The sequence below is a fragment of the Leopardus geoffroyi genome, chromosome C1 (genome assembly GCF_018350155.1).
Source record: "Leopardus geoffroyi isolate Oge1 chromosome C1, O.geoffroyi_Oge1_pat1.0, whole genome shotgun sequence".
Taxonomy (NCBI): Eukaryota; Metazoa; Chordata; class Mammalia; order Carnivora; family Felidae; genus Leopardus; species Leopardus geoffroyi.
Window position 1 is genome coordinate 105253135 of NC_059328.1, and position 23881 is coordinate 105277015.

General features: G+C 39.9%; 1 protein-coding gene across 10 annotated transcripts in view; it reads left to right on the forward strand.

The window, feature by feature from the left end:
- Positions 1 to 8319: 8319 nt before the first annotated feature.
- Positions 8320 to 23881, forward strand: part of RPRD2 (regulation of nuclear pre-mRNA domain containing 2) — a 106503-nt gene continuing 90941 nt past the window's right edge. For all 10 annotated transcript variants that reach the window (XM_045479038.1, XM_045479037.1, XM_045479043.1 and 7 more), the window contains exon 1: positions 8320 to 9546. In XM_045479038.1, coding sequence (XP_045334994.1) covers positions 9342 to 9546 — 205 coding nt within the window. In that variant the 5' untranslated portion in view covers positions 8320 to 9341. The remainder of the gene's footprint in view (positions 9547 to 23881) is intronic.

Consider the following 23881-nt stretch of genomic DNA (forward strand, 5'->3'; position numbering starts at 1 on the left):
GTTGGTATGATATTTTTCACACACTTACAGGTATTGGAGTTTAGGTCTTCAGGTGATCTTTTCTCCTAACTTCTAGCAATTGCTGTGGAAAAAAAATGTTTGTCATTGATATCTATGTATATGTAAATGGATGAATGGAAGGATGAATGGAAGGATGAATGGGAGGATATGTATTTTTGATGTCTAATGGAAATTTCTGACCTCATCTTGGAACAAGTGGGAGTAAGAAATCCTGCTTTCCTGGAGTGGAGTGGAGCCCAAAGTGTTATGGGTGAAAGAGGGTAGGACAAGGAGTATCCATCTGTTAACCTTCAGTAGAGTCACAAGGTAGATTGCCACTGGTCTGGGCTAAGTATTCTGGACAGGAAATCATTTCCTCAGAAGGTGCATAAATGAGAACACGTGTTGTGGTGAAGTGGACACAGAGAGAATCCAAGGAGGATGTTGTGGGTCAGTTTGTAAAATGGAAAAGGATTCAGGAATTTAGCCTATATCCTCTCTTTACTAATTAAAAAAAAAAAAAAAAAAACTTTTTCTAAAAGACAATGTGTAGTTTCCTTTTTCTTTTCCTGGAATCTGACTAGATGTGGTTCTGTTTAAGAACTTAATGTTTCTGGTTTGATTTTAGGAGTATTGAGGTCAGCATAACTATTCATTCAAGTCCTAAATTCTTAGTAGATCTACACTTCCATTTCCTGTTGCCTGTTGAGGGAATGGATCAAACACAGGAGCCATTAGAGCTCCCATAACTTCCTCTAGTTGGAGCTTACCAGGAAATAGTGTTGGAAAATGGATATTTGATCAGAAGTTAAAACATTCTGGGGCAACCTGGCTGGCTCAGTGGGTTGAATGTCCGACTTCAGCTCAGGTCATGATCTCGTGGTTCTGAGTTCAAGCCCTGCATCGGGCTCTGTTCTGACAGCTCCGAGCCTGGAGCCTGCTTTGGCTTCCGTCTCCCTCTCTCTGCCCCTCCCCTGCTCACGATCCTCTGTCTCAAAAAAAAATTAACATTAAGGGGCACCTCAGTGGTTCAGTCAGTTGAGCATCCGACTTCAGCTGAGGTCATGATTTCACGGTTAGTGAGTTTGAGTCCCACATTGGGCTCTGCTGACAGCTTGGAGCCTAGAACCTGCTTTGGATTCTGTGTCTCCCTCTCTCTCTCTGCCCCTCTCCTGCTCTCTCTCTCTCAAAGATAAACATTAAACAAATAAACACTTTAAGAAGTTAAAACATTCTGCATTATAAAATTAACCTTTTTAAAAAATTATGTGTTTGAAGTCCTGGAGTTCCAATTCTAAGGCAGTGTGAGAGAGCTTTAGAATAGAAGAGATGGAAAAAGAAGGGACTGCTAAAGGCCATAAGGAAAGAGTAGTACGATCTCTATTTTAGAGGTAAGTAAATTTTAATCCAGACAGGTGAGGTTAACTATTCCTGGAGCAGGATGAAATCTGAAAAGCTTGCCAGGACTCAGCAATGAACTGGGTGCTTGCTAGTAATCCTCTCTGAATCTGTGAGATTGGAGCTAGAGAATTAAACTCATTTTTGATACTACTTGATTTAAGCAAATCCAGGGGAAAAATTCATTGTTACAGAAATATTTTTGCTTTATTAAATGATTCATCACAATAATGTGTAAGTAGTTTATATACAACTTCGAAAATGTATTTATTTGCATAAGGCCTAAAAGGAATGTTTATACTATAATATACAATTATTCATTGTAAAGTGTAGTGAGACTTAACTGTGCCTTGAACAAGTCTTTAATCTCCCTGTGCCTCAGATGTTTTTTGTTGTTTTTAAATTTTCTTGACACCCCCCCCCCCATATTGTATTCAGCATTGTGTTCAGTAAGCATTGCCTGCTTTACCAGAAAAAAAAAACAAGAGAAAAGTAGATTTTAGAGATGGGGAATCTGAAGCTTAAAGTGAATAAGTAATTTGCCCCAAGATTATGGCTACTAAGTAATTGAGTTTAGTTTGAACCCAGGTTGGTCTGACTGGAGCCCAAACTCTTAGCCCCTACATATGCTGTTTCATTTGTGAAATAAGGTGGTAGGGACAGTTCTTTCAAATGAATGTGATTCCAAGAGTAGTTCCTATCTTGAGATGCTGTTCTCACTTGAAATACATTGTGAACTTAAGTAATTCCTTTCATAATGTTTGAAATTAAGTATATTATCTCCAGTTAATGGCAGTTATTTGTCCTTTAGAATTCTAGGAAGAATTTAAGTCATTTGGAATTTACTATAGAGAATAAAGTGAGATGATCAAGGTAGAAAATAGCTTTCTTGGTTTAAAATGTGAATATAAAGTAACTGGACTGATTTCTCTTCCATGTATGTGGCTTATTTTGATGAATTTCCAGAAATATCTTGGAGGAAAGTCAGTATCTTTGGAATATAGATATCCAATAATTATTTTGAATAAGACAATTCAGTAATAACGCTGTTGAGCATTTTACAATTTTCAAGGTACTTTTGCATGTTACTCAATGCAATATTCCTGGAGGTAAGAAAATACAGATAATTTCAGGGCAGAAAATGTTATTGCACAAAGGAGAAATTCCATCCAGTTGGAATGATCAGGGAAGTTTTCATGAAAGAGAATTTAAAATAGCTCTTGAAAGATGGGTAGGATTTTGATAACAGAAGAGGACACTTTAGGCATAAAGAACAGAATTAATTATAAATAGAAAATGACAGGATATATTTAAGGCAAAGAACAGTTTGGAGCCCAAGGAACCACGGAGGGAAGGCATTTGAGATAATATTGGAACATTAGATTGGAACCATTGTAGAGCATCTTAAAAGTCACGGCTCTTACTTGATAAGTAACAAGGAACACTTTTTTTGTTTTGTTTTGAGCGGAGGGAAATTAAGATGTTCATCTGGTAATAGTGCATAAGCTGAAGAGCTAGACTGGAAAACTTTTTGCAATGCTATTGATGTATAATTTATTAGGATGGTAATGATAACTGTTAGGAAGAAGGCCAAGGGAATGGAAAAGGAACTCATTCAAGAGATTTCTATGTAAAAGTCTATTGGATTGATAACTAGATGGAAGGGGTGGAATCAAAGATAAGTAGGATATCCAGCTAAAATATGTCTGAATGCAGGTTATAAAATTTAATCTTTAGGAGAGGATAAGGAGAAATGACAAAAGGGCTAAAAATGGAACTTTGGCAAACACAGGATGAGAAAACTAGCAATGGGCAGAGAAAGCCATTAGTAGAGTCTGATTAAGGATTGTACATGTAACAAAAGCAAAAGGAAATTCATTTTAAGAAAGGTTTAAGTGTTGGGGCACTGGGGTGGCTCAGTCGGTTAAGTGTCGGACTCTTGATTTCAGCTCAGGTCATGATCTTGCAGTTCATGGGATTGAGCCCTGTGCTGTTAGCTCAGAGCCCATTGGGATTCTCATTCTTCCTCTCTCTGCCCCTCCCCATGTTCGCTACCTCGCTCTCTCGCTCTCAAAATAAGTAAACATTTTTTTAAAAACAAAGTTTCAGGAGCACTTGGGTGGCCCAGTCGGTTAAGCGTCTGACTTCAGCTCAGGTCACGATCTCGCGGTTCTGAGGTTGAGCCCTGCATCCGACACTGTGCTGACAGCTCGGAGCCTGGAGCCTGCTTTGGATTCTGTGTCTCCCTCTCTCTCTGCTCCTCCCTCTGCTCACACTCGGTCTCTCAAAAATAAACATTAAAAAATTAAAATTAAAAAAAAAGAAATGTTTGGGGTGCCTGGGTGGCTCAATTGGTTAAGGTCTGACTTCAGCTCAGGTTGTGATCTCACAGTTATGAGTTCCAGCCCCACATCAGGCTCTGTGCTAGCAGTGCAGAGACTGCTTGAGATTCTCTCTTACCCTCCCTTTCTGCCCCTCCCCCACTTGCACTCATTCTCTCAAAATAAACTTAAAAAAAATGTTTAAGTGTAATAACAGATGACATAATCATCAAACTTTTACTAACCCAGGCACTACTCTAAGCATTCTACATGCGTTAACATATTTAATAATTATAACATCACAGAGGTTAAATTTATCTAAAATTCCTGCTGGTAAGTGGCATAGCCTGAATTTCAGCAGTCTGGTTCTAGAGGTCTTGCTCTTTTAAATTTTTTGGGGTTTTTTTATGTTTGTTTATTTTTGAGAGAGAGACATAGAGCACAAACAGGGGAGGGGCAGAGAGAGAGAGAATCTGAAGCAGGTTCCAGGCTCCAAGCTGTCAGCACAAACTCCCAAACCGTGAGATCATGACCTGAGCTGAAGTCGAACACCCAACCGACTGAGCCACCGAGGCGTCCCTAGAGGTCTTTCTCTCAACTATTACACTTTCTAAGAGAAAAGGGAAAGGTGAAGCCTATAAATAATGCACCAGAATTGGCAGTTAACAGATTATTAGCTTTTTAAGAGGGTGTTTCCTCAGGACTTACTATAGTACACACCTATGTCACTGAGAAAAGAAGCAACTGAAGAGAATTTCTGTACATTCTCACCAACAAATCTACCTACAATCTCTACTAGATTACTTACGTTCCCATTACAAGAAAGGAACTGTCTGTGGAACTATCTACTCAAGGAAACCAATCCAGTAATTGTCCCGTCTCTATCCTGTTTCAATAATTAATCCTCAATTTTTCATTTGCATCGGCTACAATTATTTCCCATCTTAGAAAAAGAACCCCTTGATTTCACATTTCCCTGCAGCTTCAGCTCCATTTCTCTGCTTTCATATTTTTTATATTTTTTAAATATTTTATTTTTTTAAAGTAGGCTCCATACCTAACGTGGGATTTGAACTTACACCTTGAGATCAAGAGTCACATGCTCCACTAACTGAACCAGCCAGGCACTCCCCCCCACCCCCCATTTTATTTCTTGAAAGAGCTGTCTATACAGGATATTTCCACTTCTCCCATTCTCTCTAGAACCTTCTATCACTTCACTTCCTGGAAACAGCCCTTGTCAAGATGACTATGATGCCAGGGCACCTGGGTGTCTCAGTCGGTTGAGCGTCTGACTTTGGCTCAGGTCATGATGTCACAGTTTATGGATTGGAACCCATGTCAGGCTTTGTGCTGACAGCCTGCTTTGTAGTCTCTGTCTCCCTCTCTCCACCCCTCCCCTGCTCACACATTTTCTCTCTCTCTCAAAAATAAACATTAAAAAAAAAAAAACTAAAAAAAAGATCACTCTGTTGCCAAATCCCGTGGTTATCTCAGTCTTCAGGCAACCTACACAGCGACATCTGACACAATTGATTAGTCCTTCCTTCTTGACAAATTTTCATTGCTTCTTTCAGAACATTATTCTCTGAGTTCTCCTTTCACTAGTCATTCCTTTTCAATATCCTTTGCAAGTTGTTCCTTATATCTTAGTCCTTGGACTTCTTTTCTTATCTATACTTATTCATTTCCTAGGCAACCTTACCCATCTCATGGCTTTAATACTCACAATTCTTTACTTTTTTCTTTTTAATACTGACATTTCTTTAAAGTTTTGTTTGCTTGCTTGTTTACTTATTTTAGTAATTGCTACCCTCAACATGGGGCTCACACTCACAACCTTGAGATTAAGAGTTACATGCTCTTCTTGCCAGTCAGCCCTAAATACTGCCTATTTTTTTTTTAGGGCAACATGCAGGCTTTATTAAACAAAAGTAAAAGGCAAAGTCAAATATTAAGAGAAAAACTGACTAGAAAAAAGTGTATCTTAAACACCTTACAGTAACCTACTTGCAGTTGGATTTAACTGAGCTCTGTTGCTGTGAAGAATACAGCTCATGAACATATATGAAAGAACAATTTGTACATTTTTCAAGTATTCACTGAACACTACTTTATGTACACAGATATATTACATTTGAAAAAGATTTATTGGATGGTCCCTAGATATACTTCATAATTTTTATTAATCTTTTGGAAGAGGTCGTCTAAAGAGAAGAGAATATTCTGGCTCATGAATCATGTAATGAAGCCAGCCTATACTCTGTTGGTCACCCAAGTCTCATCTACTCCTTTTCTGAAATCAGATGGATGTTTAGTACTTGTTTGGAAAGTTCCCTGGGTAGCATGACATGCTAGGTCACTACTTTATCATAGAAGGATACAACTCAGGAACAGCCAGATGAAGAGATGCACAGGGCCAGGTATGGGGAAGGGCATGGAGCTTCTAGGCCCTCTCTGGCTGCCTGTCTCCAAATTATGAGCTCACCAACCCAGAAGCTCCAATACTGAAAATTCTTAAATTTATGTTTCCTACCCAGATCTTCCTTGTGAACTTCAGACTCATATATCTAGTGCCATTTATGTATCTGATATCTCAAACTCAAGCTTCCATAACTGAAATCCTGATTCCTACTCATTTCTCACAGGACTGCTTCTCCCGCTTTCTTCTTCTGGTCCATCTGAGAAAGTGGCAACTCCGTTCTTCTAGTTCATGCATTTTCAAGGTTCTTTTTTTTTTTTTTTTTTTTTAATATTTATTTATTGGGGAGGGGGGTGGTGGAAGAGGGGCAGAGAGAGAGGGATAAAGAGAATCCTAAGCAGGCTTTGCTCAATCTCATTAACTGTGAGATCATGACCTGAGCTGAAACCAAGAGCTGGATGCTGAACCAACTGAGCCAACCAGCTGCCCCATATTTCATGTATTTTCAATGGGGGCAATGTCACCCCACAAAAGAGAGGAATGCAGTTCTTGGACAATGAGGAATTTTTAGATACTACAGTGGTTTGTAAATCCGTAAAATCCAAACATACACAACACATTCATTTTTTTTTAAGTTTTTATTCATTTAAGTAATCTCTACACCCAATGTGGGGCTCAAACTCATGACCCTTAGTTCAAGAGTTGCACACTCTTCCAACTGAGGCAGCCAGGCACCTCAAAGATTTTAGTACTTCCTAACTCTGTATTGAATAAAACATGCAGCACATAAACAGATATACAGTGCATCTGGGCATTAAAATTCAATGGGGACTGAGAGATTAGGGAAAAAAATGTAAAAAGGATCTTTAGGGGCAACGATAATGCAAAAGGCTGAGAAACACAGTTGTAGTTGCTCAGCTCACAACCCCCAGTGCCTGCCATACTTGGCTCGTTTTTCTCATACTCTCCTTAAATCCAATGAGCAATTCTTTTGGCTCTACCTTCAAAATATGTCCACGATCTGACACCACTTCTCATTATCTTTTTGCTACCCCTTTTGTGCAAGCCATCATTTCCTTGTCTGGATTATTTCAACAGCCTCCTTGACTCGTGGCCCTTAAATCTATTATCAACATAGCAACCAGTTAAAAAGATTGCCGTGTAACTTTTCTGTTTAAAACTCCTCTGCATAGAACCGCTCCCCAACTCAAAATTAAAAGCCAAAATCCTTACAATGCCCTGCAAAGCCTTATATGAACTCTCTCCCTTCACCTCAGACCTCATGTTCTACCTCTCTTGCTCTTCTCGAGCCACACTAGCCTCCTTGTTCTTCCTCGAATATGTCGAGACATTTATAGTTTTAGGTCCTTTGCACTTGGGTGTTACCTCTGCCAGTATGTTCTTCTCTACCTTCCCCATACCTGCTTGGTTGCCTTATTTTCAGCATTCAGATAAAGTGTCTCTTCCTTCCAGAAGCCTTCCTGGATCACCAAAACATTTCCCTTCCCCTATAGGATCACACACACAATATCCTCTCTTCCTTACTGCTTCATACTTCTTCATAGAAGTTATTACTTCCTGATATATATTTGTTTATGGTCTCCTGCTACTAAGTCCCACAGGGAGGGGATTTTTTTTGTTTTGCTGTTTTACTCCTCCATATCTAGAACTGTACTTGGCACAAAACGTTCAGCTTTTTGTTCAATCAGTATGAGCTTCAATCAATATGTTCAATCAATATGAGCTTCACAAAACAGGTTCCCTGCCTCAAGAAACGTTGAGTCCACTGGGTAGAGGTAAAAGACATAAAATACAATAATTGCATGTGCTCAGTGGGACACAGGAGCCTCCAAAATCTGCCCAGAGGATTTATGTACGCAGATACATGGAATGCTTAATCGAGGTTGTGCTAATTTATAATACAATAGACAGCCAAGGCTCTTATAAACTATAATGTATTAGGCAATTGTGAGATTATTATAATTGGCAAAGGTGAGATCACATCTTGCCTATTATTACTTCCTCGTCTCGAAAAATTTACGGGGAATTTACTTCATTTACTTCCTCTTTAAGCCAAAAAGCCTACTGGCTGTGAATGGTATCGTCCAAAGGGAGTGTAAAATATTGTTTGGTCTGGGAGTCTGCGTAGCGAAGGGCTCGCTGGGGCTGGCGCATGCGCATCTTTCAAGGCACGGCAAGATGGCTGCCAGCCACTTTGTCGCGCGTCGGTGCCCCGAGGAGTTAGCGGTGGCGGCGGCAGCAGCTGCCAGAGAGTAACAGTGGCCTTTGACCGGTGGGAATTTTACGGCCTGCTGTGTGAGCTGGACAGCCCCAGGAGGGAGACTTTGCTAGGAAGCAAAAGGCGGGGCGGAGCGGTGAAGCCCCTCCCCCAACCTCTCCTTAGTTTGACCAACTCCCTCACCCTCCTGCGTTCTTCCTCCTAGCTCGCTACACGCTGATCTGCTGCGCAAGCGCACAAATAATCGAAGAGCCTTCTTGGCCCTTGGGGCTTGCGGGCTTCTGCGCGCGCTTCTCGTTCTTGCCCTTGGATTGGTCAGATTGCCCCGCCATCACGCCTCCCTCTGCTTTCTAGGTTGAGAAGGAAGCGGGGAGGCGGGGCTAAGCAGCGCGTGCGCGATACTGTTGCTGTCCCTTTGCTGCTATTGCGTTGCAAAAAAAATCCTGACTAGGTAGCCTTGGGCCTTTTCTGTGCTAGAAGATCTAAAGGAGAAAGATTTCTGCAACTGAAGGGGCAATCGGGTAGTATTAAATTTGAGATATTAACGCCTACCCTTACAGGAGTGTGTGTGGCGTTGGAGTGGGGAAGAGCCTTAGCTTTGAGAGCCGAAGAGTGTAAAACCATTAATTTCGGGGCCAGGCGTTTTGAAAGGCTTCGCAGGACCTTGTTTTCTGCGTAATTCTTCCGTTATTATTGACTGGTTCAAACACAACCCCTTGAACAATTCTGATAAACCTTTGATACCCGCAGCCCCTCCTTCCAGCGTGTAGGAGCCGCCAGCGTGCCCGGCAGCTGGTCCTCCCGTCCTACCTCTCGAAGAGCCTAGCGCGTGCACCATCCCCACCCCCTGGCCTCCCTCCCCACCTACGGCCTTCACGCACTCGCAGTGATTGTTTTGCCCGCTCCCGCCGCCGCCGGCGCGGCCGCCAGAGGAGCAGCAGCGCTTGTGCAAACCGGGAAGATGGCGGCCGGCGGCGGCGGAGGCAGCAGTAAGGCCTCCTCCTCGTCGGCCTCTTCGGCAGGGGCTCTGGAGTCCTCGTTGGATCGAAAATTCCAGTCGGTAACCAACACCATGGAATCTATTCAAGGCCTGTCGTCTTGGTGTATAGAGAACAAGAAACACCACACTACTATCGTCTACCATTGGATGAAGTGGCTCCGGAGATGTGAGTGTTGGGGGTGCCTAGGGAAGGGAAGACTGGGGAAATGGAAGGAAATCCTTCTCTAAACGCCTGGGGTTTTCCCACGGAGTCACTGCATTCGGTTGGCGTTATTCACGTTCAAGCTTTGACGCGAGTGTTCCCAAGCCCAGACTCCATTCCCAGCCAGGGTTGCCCTGAACTGCAGGAAGCTCATCATTTCTTGGATTTTTTTACTAGCTGCTGACTTGGTGTGTGTGACCTTGGGCCCTTGGGCCTAGATCTTTCGAGATGTAGGTATTACTTCTTTTCGGAGCCTTGTGAGTACTGTTAGCTTTACTGAACCTTCGCGGAAATTGTCGCGTCCGTTTGTTTCTCATAGGCCTTGACGTGCAAATGGTTTTCCTGATGATAGACAAGCTTTGGTTTAAGCAGTAGCAAACCCACGTACTTGGTTGGCATGTGTTGGACCACTCTATTTTACGTTGACCTAAAATTCGTGATGTGTAATAAGAAGGGCCTTACTTGGGTGAATGTTGAGAAGTAACACGAGCTCCACGTAGAGCTGAGAGGACCACCTGGGAGGGTTCCCTGTACCCGTGTTAGCTGCAAATAAAATACGGGTTTCTTGATACCAGAAATAACTGTAGTCAGTGTCATCACTGATGCCTTAAAATATAAAAAAATGTCCGGCTATTTTTCAGCACCTGTAATGCCTTTTTAAAGAAATGAGTTTGGTGTCCTAGGTAATCAAAACAGGAAATCAAGAAATGTGCTTTTTAAATATGTAGTACTTTTTTTTTTTTCCCCAGTGACTGCTTTTTTGTCTCTTTGGGGGATTTTTTCCCACTTTGCTGCTTTACTACAGAAAAGGAAGTATATTAAACTGTCAGGAAGCATGGATTGTCAGCAAAACATTTCAAATCTTTTAGGAGTAAGTGTGAAGTCACTGTTGCTTCCGGCTGAGAAGAGAGTGAGGGTTAACCCTAATGCCATATATATCTATTTGACTTTTAGGTCTTTTGTTGCTTCTTGTCTGTGGCATGTCACCAGTGAGACCCATCTTCTAGTTACTCTTCTTATTCCACTTCTGCCATTGCCCCTGTAATGTTTGGATTTGTATTTACCTTTTAGGGAACAGATGGATAAAACTTATGAAATCATAGGCCCCAGTCTTCAGACCATTTGTGTATATAAAGTTATTGTTGGTAGAGATGTCTTGTGGTTCTTTGAATAACATATGCCAGAAAGGTTGTAGAACCAAGACAAGATTACCTAGATTTACTAATAGATCAAAGTTACTTTCTTTCCAAGAAGTAAAGTTAGAACATACGATAACAGGCATCATCAAAGACTCTCATCTGCTATCTGCCCAGTCCTTTATTGTCATTTACAATATCTCATTATACTTTAAAATATCTACAATACTTTAAAATATTTACAATATCTCATTATACCTTAAAATAACCCTAAGAGGGGCGCCTGGGTGGCTCAGTCTGTTGAGCTTCCGACTTCGGCTCAGGTCATAATCTCACGGTCTGTGAGTTCGAGCCCTGCATCGGGCTCTAGTCTGACAGCTCAGAGCCTGGAGCCTGCTTCGGATTCTGTGTCTCCCTCTCTCTCTGACCCTCCCCCGATCATGCGCGGTCTCTCTCTCTGTCAAAAATAAATAAACATTAAAAAAAAATTAAAAAAAAGTAACCCTAAGAGGTAGATTTTTTTTTAAATCATTGATTTCAGGTAGTGAAACTTAAGGCTCAGCAAGTAAATTCCTTAATGTTACACAGAAAAAGGGTGGAGTTAGGATTTTACTCTACAAATACCAGATGACAATGGCCACATTTAACTTTGTAAAATAATGTTTTCAAGATTAAAAAAAAAAAAAAAGATTAGTCTTTCATGTATTTGGTTCACCAGTGGTAGCAAGTGCTCACGTGAGTTTGAGAATATATTCTCTTGTTTTAAACCATTTTTACTAAGTTATACAAGCATTTAACATTCCCTACCTTTGAGCTCTGGTGTTTTAACTGTATGGTTACATTATTTGCAAGAATAGGTTGACCCCCATCCCTGCCTTGTGGGATTTCAAATGACAATTAGAATTTTTTTCCTAGTTAGCAATAATAAGATATAATGAAGCCAGAATTTTTCTGCCTCTACTTTGTTGATATTTTGCCTAAGCTTATTTCCCTAGTTGATGTCTTGAGTGAAAAAAATGATTGCTCTAGGAAAACAACACTTCATTTGAAGTGTATTATATATAGTTTATACAGTTAAATGCTTTTGGCTTTCTAAAAACTTGATTTTTTTTTTCCTAGTGGAATGGAACTTTCTAAAATGGTTAAGGGTATTTATAGTCCTTTTGTGTTTACATTTAATGAACATCATTCATCTCAATGTAAGTAAAGCCTTTTGAGAGAAATATTCAGGAGAGTGATGAAGGGCCCAGTGAAAATAGTTTATGCATTGGGCCTCGTTTAGTTTCATATTTCTTTACAGTTGAGATTCTTTTAGAGTTTGGTTTCTAAGTGTACTTTCGGCAAATTTGTGAAGTAAGTACCTGGCATTCCCGGCCTTTCTGTCCGTTTTCCTGATGTCACTTTCGCTTCTCTTTTTTGTTCTGGCATCCATTTATTATTTACTAATTTGTGTTTAGTGTTCAGTGTGAATTTAAGGAACTGTTAGATCTTCCAAAGATATTTTCATTTGATCCTGTGTTTCATAACATGTTGACAGGCTTTTGTTCATTTTAAAGGAACTAATTCAGAGAAAGCAAGCAGACTTCTTTTTTTTAATTTTTTGATTAAAAAAATTTTTTTTTAATGTTTATTTTTGAGAGAGACAGAGACAGAATGCGAGTGAGTTAGGGGCAGGGAGAGAGGGAGACACAGAAGCAGAAGCAGGCTCCAGGCTCTGAGATGTCAGCACAGAGCCCGACGCAGGGCTCGAACTCACAAGCTGTGACATCATGACCTGAACCAAAGTCGGATGCTGAACTGACTGAGTCACCCATTCGCCCCACAAGCAGGCTTCTTGAAGATGGGTTCTAACTGATTTTATTCAGGCTTCTTTTAATTTGTCTGGCTGAAATATTCATTGTCATCATATTTTTTAAAAGATTTTTTTATTTTTTTATTTTTAAGTAATCTTTATATCCACTGCTGGGCTTGAACTTAGAATCCCAAGATCAAGAGTCACATGCTTCACTGACTGAGCCAGCCAGGCACTGCCATTGCTGTCATTTTTAAAAGTGGTCTTTCTGTAGTATAAACAGATGTCATTCCCGTGCTTCAGAATCCTCCAGTGATATCCCATTGCAACAGGTTAAGATCTAAACTACTTTTACTATGGTCTGCAAAGTTCCTACAACATCTGTCCTGTCTACTACCTTTCAGGCTTCTTCCAGTTCTGTTTCCTCATCATTTAGATTCAACCTCATATATTACTTTTTCAGAAAGGCCTTTCCTAAATGACCTTATTTCAGGGGGTCCCTTCAGTTGCTTTCTATCACTTCACTTATTTTCAGTATATGAAATTACCATGTTTATTTGTTTACATGCTTATTGTTTCTCTTCTCCCACCAGATGACAGGGCTAGGTCTTTGCTGCTGTATCCCCAAGCAACTAGAACAGTGTTTGGCACAAAGTAAGCAATCAGTAAATATTTGCCAATGTAATTTTGTGTACTAATCAATCAAGAACTTGAATTTTTTTAATTTCTGTTTATCAGAAAGAAATATTTATAACTTAGTGAAAGAAAGGATAGATACGGTTGTCAGCAGGTTCAAGATAATAGCTCTTTTTGGACTTGATGTGCAGTTGACCAGATTACCATTTCTTTACTTCATTTGTCCCTCCTGTTTTTAATATTAAATAGGAGTCAATGTGGAAAAGTAGAAAAAGGCGTAATTTAGAATTAGACCTAGATTCATATCTTAATTCCTTCACTTAATACCTGACTCCACACTTAAATTGTGAGCCCCAATTTGTGATCTGTAAGTAGAGGTAGTAACTATCTCTCATAGAATTGCTATCTAGGTTTTGGAAGGTAATATATGTATTTTAGCATAGGTAAAAAAAATCCAAATTATTTATTATGATAATAATGGTGCAGATGGTCTTAAAATCCTGAGTATTCAGAATAATTACAGCAGAGTTTTGTTTTGGGTATGGTCCTGGAAATTACGTTCCCAGTTAAAGCCAAATGGATTGGACTCTGTAGTGTATTAGCAAGTGCTCTGAAGAACTAGTGGAAATTATTATGTTCATGATAGTTCCATATTGTTTTGTTTTGTTTTTTCATGTTTATTTATTTTTGAGATGGAGGCTAGGAGCGCAGAGCCTGATGCCAGGCTTGAACTCACAAACCCAGAGATCGTGACCTGAGCTGAAGTCAGATGCTTAATAGATTGAGCCACTCAGGCACCCCCATATTGTCTTGTTTTTAACCATTGAATGGGTTGGCCTGTTTTGAAGAAAAGGTGGATATAGGAAAGTAGAATCGGTTGTAGAGCAGAAAATCTGTTAAGAATAACCTTCAGCTAATTTTATTTTTAATTTTTTAATGTTTATTTTTGAGAGAGAGAGACCCAGTGTGAGTGGGGGAGGGGCAGAGAGAGAGGGAAACACAGAATCCCAAGCAAGCTCCAGATTCTGAGCTGTCAGCACAGAGCCCGACGTAGGGCTTGAACTCAGGAAAGGTGAGATCAGGACCTGAGCTGAAGTAGGACACTTCACCGACCAAGCCACCCAGGTGCCCCTCCCTTCAGCTATTTTTGATATAAACTTTAAATATTTACACCCCACTCCTAACCTTCTGCTAATTAATATACTTCAGTAGTTATCAACTTAATGGCCAGTCTTTTTTTCTTCTACCCCTCTTTTTCCCCCTCCACTTCATTTGAAGGAACTCTCAGTACAATATAGTCCTCTCCAGTGCCCCTCCCCCCCCCCCCAGGAGAAGCTGTTGTATAAACATGGGCTAGCAAAAAAAAAAAAAAAAAAAATCTCTTTCTACAGGATTAAGTTGTTGCAGAGAATTTGCAAAGTGCAGTTACCATTTTTGATTTATGGCAATGGTTTGTCAGTTTGGGTCTCAGGATCCTTAGATGGACCATGAAAGTGGTGATAATTTTATACTTTTATCAAGTGCTTACTATGTGCCAGGCACCTTTCCTAGCATTTTACACATATTAATTAATTCAGTCCTTACAATGCTTTGAAGTAGGTATTGTTATGATCCCATTTTACAGATGAGAAAACAGAGACACTAAGAGATCGAGTAATTTAACAGAGCTAGTAAGTGGTGGAGCCAGGATTCCAGGCATTCAGGGTTTTAGAATATACACTCTTAGCCACCGTACTATACAGCCTTTCTGATTTATAAAATATTTTCTACCATGAAGTAAACTTTTGATTACTTGCTTATTTATTCAATATTAGGCAATATAGATTAACCAGAATATTTAGATTTTAAGTCTTTGTGTGTTTTTTTTTAAGTTTATTTATTTTGAAAGAAAGAGAGCACACGTGTGCGGGGAGGGGCAGAGAGCGAGAGAGCGAGAACGAGTCAGATGCTTAACTGACTGAGCCACCCAGGCACCCCAAAACTGATAATCTTATGTGGATTTTGAGTTCTGATAGGCATTTATGTTTTCATTTAATATAGAATGGAAAGACAAGTTGAACATGTTAGCTGTGAAAGCTGACTACTGGATAAAAATCTCTAAATGTGAGGTGCATTTGGATTAAATAATAAAGCAGGGTTTTTTTTTTGTTGTTTTTTTGTTTTGTTTTGTTTTTTTAAAGTAATCTCTGTGCCCAGTGTGGGGCTTGAATTCACAGCCCCAAGATCAAGAGTCTCATGCTGTACTGACTGAGCCAGCCATGTGCCCCATAAAAGACTTTTCTTGACAAAAAGTTTGGGGTGCAGTACTGGTCAGTGGGGAGTGCAGTTTGCTGTCTTATATTTAATAATTGCACAAATCTAAAGGTCTGGGGCCATTTCTGCAGGTTTGGCTTCTGAAAGCCTTTTAATTACCTATCATATATATACAAAAGAGTAATGCAGGTGAACTAGATACAGATTCTAACTTTGAGCATCAAGATGAATTTTGCTTATAAGTCCCTAGTTTCCATTCAGTTACTATTATTATTATTTTTTTAAGTTTATTTTGAGAGAGACAGCACAAGCAGGGCAGGGAGGGTCGGAAGTGGACTCTGTGCTGGCAGCAGAGAGCCTGATGTGGGCTTGAACCTACGAACCGTGACATCATGACCTGAGCCGAAGTCAGACACTTAACCGACTGAGCCACTCAGGCGCCCCTAGATTCATAGTTCTTTTAACAAGTATTTGTGGAATACCTGTTGTACCAGGCACTGGGGATTCAGCGGTGAGCAGAATGGAGAAAAAATTTTGCCCTCACAGAGCTTATACTCCGTTAAGGGGAGAAACAAACAAAATAAGTAAAATATTAAATGTATTAGAAGGTAAAAATATTAGAAGTGCTGTAGAGAAATGTAAAGCAGGGAAGAGAAATACAGAGTGTTATAGGAGTTTGCAGTTTTAAATTAGGTGGTAAGAGAAGGCCTCCCTGGGAAAGTGACATTTGAGCAGAGAGATGAGGTGGTAAGCAACATAGATAAAGTGTGAGGGGAGGATGTTCCAACACAGAGTGCAGACAAATACAAAGGTCCTGAGGTTAGAGTGTGCCTGGCAAGTTTAAGGAAGACAAGAAAGTTTTTGTAGCTGGCAAGGAGTAGTAGCAGATGAATTCAGAGATTATGGTGGGTGGTGGTGGGAGATGGGGCATATCACAAAGTTTTATAGCTACTGTAAGGATTTGGCTTTCTTTCTGAAGGAGATGGGGAGCTATTTGAGCAGAGGAGTATTGTGACTTGATTTTTTTTTTTTTAAGTAAGCTCTAGGCCTGATGTCAGGCTTGAACTCAAGACCCTGTGAGGTCAAGAGTTGCATGCTCTACTGACCGAGCCAGCCAGGCACCCCATGATTTATGTTTTTAAAAGGTCATTCTGGTTGTTGCAGAAACAAGGGGCACTAGTTAGGTGACTATTGTACTTACCTGGGGTAAGATGTTGGTGGCTTGGACCAGGTTATGGCCTGTGGAAGTGATAAGAAGTAATTGAATTCTGATCTATTTTGAATGTAGATCTAACTAGATTTCTAGATGAATTAAATGTAGAGTAAGAGAGGAAAATAATCAAGAATGACTCTGGGTTTTTGCCTGACTAGAAGGAGTTGGTATTTATTAATATGGGGAAGGCTCAAGTGGAGCAGATTTTGGGAGGAAGATCAGAAACTTAGTTTTGAGTGTTAGGTTTCAGTTGTCCACATTTTAAAATATCTTTATTGGGGCACCTCGGTGGCTCAGTCAGTTGAGCGTCTGGCTTCGGCTTAGGTTGTGATCTCACAGCTTGTGAGTTCGAGCCCCGCATCGGACTCTGTGTTGACAGCTCAGAGCCTGGAACCTGCTTCAGACTCTGTGTCTCCCTTTCTCCTTCTCTCTCTCTCTGCCCCTCCCTGCTAGCGCTCTGTCTCCCCCAAAAATAATAAACTTAAAAAAAAATCTTTATTGAGATATAATTCACAAATATAATATTCATTCACTTAAATTGTACAATTTAATGTTTTCAGTATATTCAGAGTTGTGCAGCAGTTACCACATGGAGGCTGTTTAGTGTGTAGACTATCTTTGGAGCCATGAGACTGGAAGAGATCTACATGGGAGTTAAGTGTAGATAGGTAGGTGTAGTAAGGTAAAGTGTAGATAGAGAAGAAGCCAGTAGAGAAGGCGGCTCTGGAGCACTCAGTATTTTAGATACCTCTTTCTGCTTATTTGGTCTAATGTGTTCTTGGCTTAGGTTCTTTTTGAGGTTCAAGGTAAACTTTATTTCAGTGTCCTAAAGAAGTAATAAATCTATTTTGAGCTCTTCAATGTTTCTACTCTTGGTTTAGGCTAAATGGCAGTTCTGAATTAGTTAGACAGTAGCTGTGTCATAATTACCAACTCTAAAATTATTGCATAACTGCCTTTCTCCTTCCCCTTTGGATGCCTAGGTCACTTTTTCTTCATTCCATGGCCCTAAATTCAGAGAGATATAGATAATATTTTCCGTGTTTCCTGACACTATTTCAAAACATGAACTGCCTAATTAGGATATCTAATTATTGTAATGGTATGTACTAAACAACGTCTCTTACTTGGATTATGAGACTTTACACTCAGTCATTATGTTCTTCATTTAGCTGCTTTGTCTCTCAAATGCAGAAAGGTGATATTATAAACACGGCCCTGGGTGGATTTGAAGCATTATGTATGATATAATTTTGTTATACATTCTGTGGTAAGCTAACTGTTAAATTATGTAGCAAGTAAACCTTCCCATAACTAAAAGTGTGAAATGAAATAATACTGAGAAACGTTGGGGCGACTGGGTGGCTCAGTTGGTTGAGTGTCTGACTTTTGATTTTGGCTCAGGTCATGATCCCAGGGTTGTGAGATTGAGCCCGCATTGGGCTCTGTGCTGCATGGAGTCTGCTTAGGATTCTACCCCCACCTCTCTCTCCCTCTCTCCCTCTGCCCCTCCGCCCTCCCCCCCATACTCTCTCTCTCTAAAATAAAAAATGACCATAATAAAAAGTTATATTGAGGAATGTCAAATGGTTCTTTGGTATGGAAAGGAAAATTTCATTGGCAGTGGAAAAATACTAATATTAAAATTTGCTCAAATAGGCCACCCTGAAATTACAGTTTTGTCTGCAGAGGAGAGGTGAGTGTATCTATGTGTATAATTTCTTAGGGAGTAGAGGGTTGCTGATTTTATTCTTAGTGATTTGGCTTTCTGCTTTTCATAAACTAATAAATAATAGATGCATCCAAACTCCTCCTCCTAAGCTTTTGTCAGTGAGTTATGGTATTTGTTTTATAATTTCAATTATCTGGAAAGTAAGGATACAGGAGGTTTTTTAATGTGTAGACGAAGCTCAGAGACCTTAGTAAAAATTACTCCAGAACTTTACACTGTTGTACAAATCAGCTAGACTGAGTTTCTCATCTGTTTGTCAAGGAAACAAAAAGTAGTTGGTGTTTTGTAGTGCTTTCAGATCCCACTGCCCCCACAGATTTTAATTCTAGAACACTGGGGAAAATGCACATCTTGTGGAGAAAGTAATAGAACCTAGTTACTCTTTTTAGAAAAAGGCAACATTTCCATCTGTGCTTTGGAACAGTAAAGTTTTTCTAACTAAGATAAGAGTTTACAAAAAAAACTTTACTTTTATTCTTCTGTTAGAAACCTTGAAATTGAGTCTCTGATGAAAGAAATGAAGTGTTCAGTATGCTGGGTTTAAATTTTGGTTGTAGCCTTTATCTTTCCCTCATCTCTTCCCCCTTCCATTTTACTCTTCTGTGGTTAGTTTCACTTACTTTCACTTTATGATTCTTTGGTACCCACTAACAGAGAGAGTGTGTTTCTTTATTACCCTTTAATAAAATTTTCACTGCTATAGGGGAAAAGATCTTTCAATGTTAGGAATTATAATTTACCATTTATTATTTTAAAAAGACCCGAATAGAGGCACCAGAGTGGCTCAATTGGTTGGGCGTCCGACTCTTGGTTTCAGCTCAGCTCAGTGTCTCAGAGTTTCAGGAGTTCGAGCCCGGTGTTGAGCTCTGAGCTGCCAGCACAGAGCCTGCTTGGAATATTCTCTCTCTCTCTTTCTCTCTCTCTCTCTAGCTCTCTCCTCTCTCTCTCTCTCTCTCTAAATCTCTCTCTCTCTCTCTCTCTCTCTGCTTCTTCCCCACTCACGCTGTCTTTGTCTCAAAATAAATAAACTTAAAAAAAAAAAAAAAAGAACGGAATGAATCCTGTGCTGTTTCTGTGTTCCTTTTACCATGAGGATGATTTGAAAACTGTAACATAACACATTATTTTAAAATGATGATCTCTGTGTGCAGGGGGAAGTCAATAGTACTTAAATTATTAAAATTTCTTTTAGAGTGTGTTGCTATGTTCAAAGATTGAGAATTTAGAAAATAAAATTAGAAATACTGAGTACTTGTTCTATGTAAAACTCTGTATTGGATGCTGAAAGAGGTGGAATTATAGGAACTTAACTCTTAGTAATTAAGATAGAAATTGAACAAAAACAGCTGGTTCTGGGAAGTATGATAGTAATGAGTTTTTATATGCTGTTAACTGTTTGTTTGTTTGTTTATTTTTTGATGTTTATTTTGGGGGGAGAGAGAGCACATGCAAGTGGGGGAGGGGCAGAGAGAGAGAGGGAGACAATCTGAAGCAGGCTCAGACTCTGAGATGTCAGCACAGAGCCTGATGTGGGTCTCGAACTCAGGAACCAAATTTACTGGTATTTTGTAGTGTTCCATAGGCAGAAGGTTTCCAAACAGCTTATTTTTTTCCAGCTTTATTGAGATATATTTGACATACAACATTGTGTAAGTTTAAGGTGTACAAGGTGATGATTTGATACATATATACAGTGTATTGCAAGATAATTTCCACAATAAGGTTAGTTAACATTTCTGTTACCTCACATAATTACCCTTTTTGTTGTTGTTGTGAGAACATTTAAGATTAACTCTCTGGGGCATCTGACTTCGGCTTAGGTCCTGATCTTGTGGTTCAGGAGTTCGAGCCTCATGTCGGGTTCTGTGCAGACAGCTCAGAGCCTGGAACCTGCTTCGGCTTCTGTGTGTCTCCCCCTCTCTCTGCCCCTCCCCTGCTTAACGCTCACTCGCTCTCTCTCCCCCTGCAAATAAACATTTAAAAAAATAAAAAAATTTTACTCTCAGCATCTTTCAGGTATATAATACCATATATATATATTTTTAGTGCTTATTTTTGAGAGAGAGAGATAGATAGAGTGCGAGCTACAGAGGGGCAGAGAGAAGGGGACAGAGGATCCAAAGCAGGCTCTGTGCTGAGAGCAGAAAGCCTGATGTGAGGCTCAAACTCACGAACTGTGAGACCATGACCTGAGCCGAAGTTGAATGCTTAACCGACTGAGCCACTAGGCGCCCATATATAATACCATATTGGTAACAGTAGTCTAAAGCTGTACATTAGATCCCCAGAATTTATTTATCTTATAATTGGAAGTTTATACCCTTTGACCAACATCTCCCCATTTCCTCAACTGCCTAGCCCCTGGCAACCACCATTCTATTGTTTCTGTGAGTTCATGTACCTATTTTGATGATTTCACTGAATTGCAAAGTTGAAAACAACTCATTAATTCAATAAATTGAATATAAAAGCAGATGTGAGACCCTAGTTGTTTTCTATTAAACCAGATTTTAAATAGATTTTCAAAAATGTGGGGTGCTTGGCTGGTTCATTTGGTGGAGTGTGCACCTCTTGATCTTCAGGGTTATGTATGAGTTTGAGCTCCACATTGGGTGTGGAGGTTGCTTAAAAATAAAATCTTTAAAAAAAAGCAAAAAGCAAAAGGGGTGCCTGGGTGGCTCAGTCAGTTGAGCATCCGACTTCAGCTCAGGTTGTGATCTTGCACTTCATGAGTTCGAGCCCCACATTGGGCTCTCTGCTGTCAGCATGGAGCCCACTTTGGATCCTCTGTCCCCCTTTCTCTGCATCTCCACCACTCGAGCTCGCACTCTCTCTCTCAAAAATAAACATTTAATTTTTTTTTTAATGTTTATTTATTTTTGGAAGCAAGAGAGACAGTGCAAGCAGGGGAGGGACAGAAAGAGAGAGATACAGAATCCGAAGCAGGCTCCAGGCTCTGAGCTGTCAACACAGAGCCCAATGTGGGGCTCGAACTCAGGAACCAACCACAAGATGATTTGACCTGAGCCTAAGTTGGATGTTCAACCAACTGAGCCACCCAGATGCCCCTAAGTGTAGTTATTTTTAATAATTATATATAATAATTGTTTAGTTTTGCTTTTAATGAATTAGTGGATTTTAAAAATTCTTAGTTTTAATTTCTAATGCAGTAAATGGCATAGATTTAACCCACATAAACAAAAGCTCTGGGATCTTCAGTAATTTTTAAGAGAGTAGGGGTGCCTGGGTAGCTCAGTTGTTTAAGCCTCCAACTCTTGGTTTTGGCTTAGGTCATGATCTCATGGTTCATGGGATTGAGCCCTGCATCGGGCTCTGTGCTGACAGTGTGGAGCCTGTTTGGGATTCTCTCTCCCTCTTTCTGCCCCTCCCCTGCTCATGTGTGCGTGCTTGCGCGTGTTTGTGCTCTCTCTCCTCAAAATAAATAAATAGACATTTTAAAAAAAGTGTAAAAGGATCCTGAAACCAAAAGGTTTGAGAACTACTGCTTTACAATATAGAAAGACCTTTATTAAGTTTCTGCAAAGTACACATCCATTGTCTCTCATCTGAATACTGCATATTGCCCAGTGGTTTCCAGACTTTATCAATCATTTAATTATAACCATTATTCTAATTTGTGAGGTCATAAATTTGCCAACTTTTTATTTTGCCAAATAAGTATATAGAAATATACTACCATTTATATTATCACTATCATTTTATAAATTACTGCTTATATGAAAATTTTGCGTTGATATCTTTGTCTTTCAGGTCTTAGCTCAAATGTCATCTCCTTAGAGGTTGACCCTTTACCATAGCCAAGAGCCTACCCTCTTTTCCCCCATCATTCTGTTATCACATCACCTTTTTAATTTTCTTCAGTTTTTCTCGTTACTGTATAAGATACTACTTGCTGGGAAGTGTGTGTTGTCCTTCCCATCCCCACCCTCTCCCCCCAGAATGTAAGCCCCCGAACCTGACAGCAGGAAATTGGTTTTGTCCACCACTACATCCTCAGCACCTTGAAGAGGGTGTAGAACATAGAACATGCTTAACTAATGAATCTTTCTTAAATCTGATCCCAGATAAGAATTGCTGCTATGCAGGTTACACACAATTTTGTTAGATTTACATATATAGGAATATCGTATAGTGGTTAATTGGCAAAGAACATGGGTTTTGGACTCCAGTAGGCATTATAGTTGCTACTTTTTAAAGCGTTTAATAAATGGAGGATAATAGTATAGTTTCCCTTACATGATTATTGGCGTTATTAAAAAAGATGATTCATATAAAGTACTTTGCAAACTACCTGACATTTTGAGAGCTCAACAGATGGTAACTATTGTCATTTTTGATAGTTCTCTAGTTGTGTTTGAGGGATGAGATGAGCCTGTACTCCTACTATGCCTCCGTCTTAGCTTCCACTGTTGTCATTTTGTTAAAGATTTTTAAAAATTATTTATTTATTTATTTATTTATTATTTTTTAAAATTATTTTTAAATAATCTCTATACCATGTGGGGCTCACACAACCCCAAGATCAAGAGTCAGGCTCCACAGCTGAGCCAGCCAGGCACCGCCCACTATTGTCATTTTTAAAAACCCAACTGTGCTATGTATACATTTTTTATACCATGTTTCATGCAAGCCTGTCTGCTTAAGCTTTAAATTCTTCCAGTTAATTTTAATTAATTTTAATTCTTCCTAGCTGAAATTTTTTTTTTATGTTTATTTATTTTGAGAGAGAGAGTGCAGGGGAGCGGCAGAGAGAGAGAGGGAGAGGGAGAGTCCCAAGCAGGCTCTGCACTGTCAGCATAGAGCCCAATGCAGTGGTTGATTTCATGAACCGCGAGACCATGACCCAAGCTGGCTGAGACCAAGAGTCAGACCCTCAACCAACTGAGCCACCCAGGTGCCCTTCCCTAGGTGAAAATTTAAAGTTAATTCAAAGGAATGAATGTGAATTTTTTAGTTCTTTCTTATTAATGCTAGTGAATGCCCATGGGGAGGCTGCATGGTTCAGTAGGTTGAGCTCCTGACTCCTGATTTTGGCTCAGATGACCTGAGGTCGTGGGATCAAGCCCTCTGTGTTGGTCTGTGCACTGGGCATGGAGCCCACTTAAGACTGACTTTCTCTCTCTCTCTCTCTCTCTCTCTCTCTCTCTTTCTCTCTCTCTCTCTCTCTCTCTCTCCCTCTCCCCCCCTCCCCCTCATTCCCCCTCCCTCTCCCTGCCCTTCCCCCCTGCTTGTACTCTCTCTAAAACAAAAACAAAAAATAAACTAGCGAATGCCCAGAGAACACATAATTTAGAAACTGTTTACCTGCTTTATTTCAAGTGGCTATTCATATAGGAACATCTTATAGTTCCAGGAATTCATAGACTTTAAGAATCTTTCATATGTTTTAATTTTTTTTTTTTTTCAACATTTATTTATTTTGGGACAGAGAGAGACAGAGCATGAACGGGGGAGGGGCAGAGAGAGAGGGAGACACAGAATCGGAAACAGGCTCCAGGCTCCGAGCCATCAGCCCA